The sequence below is a fragment of the Plasmopara halstedii genome, assembly GCF_900000015.1.
Source record: "Plasmopara halstedii genome assembly, contig: Scaffold_816, whole genome shotgun sequence".
Classification (NCBI taxonomy): Eukaryota; Oomycota; class Peronosporomycetes; order Peronosporales; family Peronosporaceae; genus Plasmopara; species Plasmopara halstedii.
The window spans coordinates 2,219,936-2,225,019 of NW_020187732.1; the positions used below are offsets into that span (position 1 = coordinate 2,219,936).

At 47.2% G+C, this 5,084-nt stretch overlaps 1 protein-coding gene across 1 annotated transcript in view; it reads right to left on the reverse strand.

Annotated features, from left to right (window-relative positions):
- PHALS_14402 (tata-binding protein) overlaps positions 1-1,385 on the reverse strand; it is a gene marked incomplete at both ends in the record, with an annotated part of 3,639 nt that extends 2,254 nt beyond the window's left edge. The window contains one exon of the mRNA XM_024730210.1: positions 1,041-1,385. Coding sequence (XP_024580510.1) covers positions 1,041-1,385 — 345 coding nt within the window. The remainder of the gene's footprint in view (positions 1-1,040) is intronic.
- Positions 1,386-5,084: the final 3,699 nt, after the last annotated feature.

A 5,084-nucleotide genomic window follows, 5' to 3' on the forward strand; every position in this document is an offset into this window, starting at 1 on the left:
GTTGTGATGAAAATTTTAATTACTCGTATATGGAGTGGTCAGGATAGTATGAGGGGCGGTAAGTCTCCCGTCAGTACCTCCTACAGAAGATATCGGATTGTTCGTAGAAATGTCCCTAAGATATATGTGCAAGAGATCAGTGCCACCAAAATGTAACGGTTGGTACCGAGGGAGGAGCTGAGCTTGACACTAGAAATGAATGAGTCTGTCACTGAAGACACTTATAGAGCACGGAATATCTAGAGATCAACGGCTTATCTCAAGATCCTACAAACTATCTTTTTTGTTGTAGGAGTAACACGACGTAACGACGGGTATACTACCACGCAGTATTCCTCGGATGGGGAAGAGCATCACAAAAATGACTTGGCTTTCAAAAACCCAATATTACATTAATTGCGTTCGTCAGCATGGTGACTTTGGTGTACCTTTTCAATATGTGTATTCTCCGTGCAGGTCACAGTTATTATCAGACTTATTTCGAATGTATCAGACAAAATACTAGATGACCACTTATAAGGCTATTTTGCTTTGTGATTTATTTTGATATATATCTGCACGTGCTGCAGATGGCGGTTGGCTTTACCGAGGGAACATTTTAACGTCATAAACGATTTTTTCTGTGCGAGCCCGAATTGGATTTGCTGAGATAAAAATAATTTTTTTGCTCTGCATCGTTTTCTGTGTCAGAAAGACTGATGCCAAGTAGCAAGTTATGCTGTATATGATTAGCTTATGATTAGCATAGTACAGCAAATTATGCACGTTATGATTGACTTGGCACAGCCACGATTCCGGCGAAAACGCTATATTCTAAAAAGAGTGTACTGCAGACCAGCATGATTGGTTATGTTTTGTTCAAGGCCCTGGACCTAGCTGATCAACATATCATCAAAGGGCATTCATAGACAGCGACATCTTTCGTACTGCAGTAGAATCCTCGAGAGGAATGCTCTGAGAGTGGCCGGTTGTAACACATGATCTGTCTAATATCGCAAGCAATGCTCAATGTTCTGGTGTCACAGCCGTTCAGACCACACCGTGGCAGTACACGAACTCATTTCGACAAAGTATTTATCAATAGTCACGTAGAGTACAGTAGTTGGATGTGTTAATTTACATTGAACACTTGAGCGGTGTTCGAGTAAATGCGCTTCAAAAAGCAGTTCACCAATATCGACAACCATGTTTTCAGCACCGACAAAATCACTTTTCAAGGTTGCTTCATGTGGAGCTAAGCCGCAGACAAATCCCGCAAGATAAGACAATTGCAGATTGCCCAGTGCCTCTGACTCAAAAAAGGACTCGAGAAAGTGGACTAGCTTGGTGAATACTTGCACAGACACAGGGCGAAAACAATGTCGACATGGCACGACACCCGCCATCACTCTTTTGATTGGATGGTAAAGGGTGTTGGGTAGCAGCAAAAGGGGTAGTTTGGAGGGACGCAAAAGAAAGCCTTATGCGTACCTCTATCCTAGCCCCCCAAATCCAGATCGTCCATTCTACAATGTCTGTGACGCTTCATGCTTTCAATAGGCTTCTCGTTGCTCCGGATAGATCCAACGGGTCAGAACGGTTGATCGCTATTGAGTCTGGCCAGCTGAAAGCTGGCGAGAAGATTAATCTTTGTATGACAGAGTCACTTGCAATGAAGTATGTCCTCGTAAAGTAAGGATGTATGTGCTTGGATCAAAAGCCGCTTCTGGATTATATAGCTTATCGTTTGCTGCGCACAGCGATGTCGTCACCTCATCCGTCACAGAAAATGACAAGAAGGGCATCCTCCTTTGCCGAATATATCTGTGCGCCAATGTATAAGCCAGGTCGGTGTAATGTAGTGCCGGGAGCGGTTCGCGCCACGAATTGGTTTCGTCTCATGTCACAATGGTGACGTCGCCAATTGATAAGGCGATAGATACAGCGATGGGTCAGGCGCAACATGTGTGGTGTTGCCGAAAGCTTATGAAAACAAGATTTTTTTGATAATCTAATGTCGCTTTATTGAAGCGCTCGGTTGCGATGTTATACCGCTATTGTATACCCCAAAGCTTGCTGTGATACAGCACTGACTTACTGGACATTCAACGTGCTGTAGTATATCATGTAAAGGACCTTAAGTACATCATACTGTACGATACATGATTGGCCGTCTCAAAAAGATAAGACAGACCACTTGGTAAACGCTATGAACTGGAGATATAACGTGGAAAGCACACATACGCGCGCGTATAGCATGTCAATGGCTTAATTCCTCACCGCATGCGTCGACTTCTTTGGCTAGCTTGCCGTTTTTAAAGATAAGACACACCGATTGGTGAGCGTTATGAACTGGTGATCCAACGTGGAAAGCGCATATATGCGCGCGCGTGTAGCATGTCAATGGCTTAATTTCTCACCGTATGCATCGACTTCATTGGCTAGCTTGCCGTTTTTTTGATTGAGCGCTGGTAGTCCATTGGTTCTCCAAAATTGCTTCCGATTATAACGATTTCTGTAGTCTTTGTGGACCGTCTGAGCAATTAGATACAGTTGCCGTTTTCTGCAATGCCGTGGTCGGCGATGATGCAGCCAAGCTGTTTCTTGACAAAGATCTGGTCAATATGGCTCGCTAGTCTCGATTGTTTCGGATAGAGGTATGCGCTTAATAGCAATTTTCAGCAGACGTTATGAAAGTGCTCAGCACCAGATTAGAGATGTTATACGCTGATCATCCGCAAACAGATGTCCACGCGGAACGCGTGAGTTATGGAGGATATCCTCCAGAGCGCTCGCGAAAAAGAATCGCGGTGCTGGAGCAAGTTGCTTCTACTCATTTTAAATGTGCTAAAAATACCGTACAGATCGCTACAGATTTTACTTTATCATACATGCCTGATTTGGTAAATCCTCGGGCGCGGTTGATTCCGCCACGAAGTGGCTCTAATCTAAGGAGGGCTACCGATCAACATAGACTTGCTGTTATCATCCCGGCTACAATTTGTAGCAAAACCTGTGACTTCGTCTGAGCGTCATGTGAAGAGTTTGGGACGCAACGGCAGGGATACAGCTTAACCAATAGTAACACGCCGATGGCAAAGGCAAGCGGAACCAGGGATTGCTGTAGGGCAAAAGGTTTTATTGAGTTGAATAAACCTACCTAGCGCTCGCGGTCTATAAAGCTAAGATGCGCTCGGACCATATCGCACCGTTGACGTTTTGACGAGGACACGATTGAAATATTATATGAAAATCCCCAGAAGAATGAGGACTCTCGGGATTTTTGTGGGCTTACCGAAGCAATATTACGATCCCGGTCTTTCGATCCAGTCAGATGAAAAGAGCTCTGTTACAGACGAAGCGTTCTCTCCGCCATTCCCTATAGTCGAGTTACCCTCTGCTTCAAAGGTGGTTTGAAACACTGAGAGTGCCTCAAGCCCGGCAATGCGATGACAAAATTTAGATTGCACACCCGACCTCTGGCTCGCCTCAGCTTCGGACATACGCCGTTAATCTCGGAGAGAGTCTTCATGTCGTTACAACCGAGAGAGCTCAATAAAGCCAGCCGCGGGGGGAAACCACAACGGTATTGCTAGATGTTGCTCTGTAGCGGGGCGAGGGCTGTTCTATCAGCACACAGTGATGTGGAAGGGTTACTCTCAGGAAATTTTGAGTGACATTTCAGCAGGATGGCCCTCGTGTTGTGGCCTTTCATGGCCTGACGCACCTTCGGCCTTTGTCTCTTGTTGAGGAAAGATATAGTCGCCGTTGCAGCGTGCTGCTCACTAGTGGCAGGTGATCGACTTGCGGTGACAAAGACCTCGGTCGGTAGCTATAACAGCTGTCTCATAAAGCCGAGCGGGTTTGTTAGCAGCAAAAACGGACGGTTATGGATTGTCACCTCAATGTCCGCTTTGCTGAAGTTGGCTTGTAAGACATTACGACGCTTCTGGACATCTCGTCCATCTCAAGAAGAGCATCTACTGCAGGCATAGCCTGGAGGCGGTCGTCGCCATCTTACTCTCCCGTCATACTGTTGACGAGGGTGTATAACTGTGCGCCATCGTCTACGGTAGACAAACCCTGGATCAGGGTCGACGCCCGATGTCTTGTAGCCAGCATACGGCGTCACCGTCGCCTCTGTACAAAGGTTCTATGTCTCGGTGAGACCAGGGTGAACACGCATTCCGCGTCGTCCAGTGTCACCCTTACTGTCCGCTCCTTTGGAGCTCCGATGTTATGTACAACATCCGAAGAAGAGCTGCTAACACCGCAGTCTTCGTCCAGTGGATAACGTGCCACTCCACGCGCATCTGTAGGGCCGTGCCCAAGATGCCTCGGACTCTGTCCGACAACGCCATCAATGGCATGCAGCGACTGCTTCGCGACGAGAGCAGTGCTCAGTGGTTACGTGCCACTTCACATGCATCACGGGGACATCTTCTCGATGCCTCGGCCCTTGGCCGACCATGTCACGCATGACATGCAGCGACTGCTCCGAAACTTGAGCAGCGCTCAGCGGGTTACGTGCCGCTCCACGATCAGCCCGCGAGCCACGCTCGGGACTCCTGTCTGATACACCGTTGGTGTCTTCCAACTCGGACATTCCAATGTCCAGCACGTCGACCGTCTCGGTCCAGTGCTCTCGCCAATAGCGCTTTTGTCTCCTAGCAGAGATGGGTTCATGACTCGTCAAAGCCTCACCCAGAATGCTTTGGCTGATGCGTTGTCACGCAGACCAGACTATGAGCTTGCTCATGTTACAGAATGCTTTGGCTGATGCGTTGTCACGCAGACCAGAATATAAGCTTGCTCATGTTACAATGGGATGTGTGTTGCGTTGCTACGGGCTCTAGGGAAACTTGGACAAGAAATTGTCATCAAGATTGTGTGCACGATTGCACCGATATTCGTTTAATAACGATTTTTCTATATTATAGCACCGATTCAACGGATACACCACAAATTGTGGTTCCTCATGATGAGGATTTGAAATATCGCATCCTCAATGAGGCTCACGACACGCCACTTGGCGGTCATCTCGGTTGTGAGAAAGCGTACAACTCTGTGAGTCACCACTATTGGTGGCCCAAGCTGTACAAATG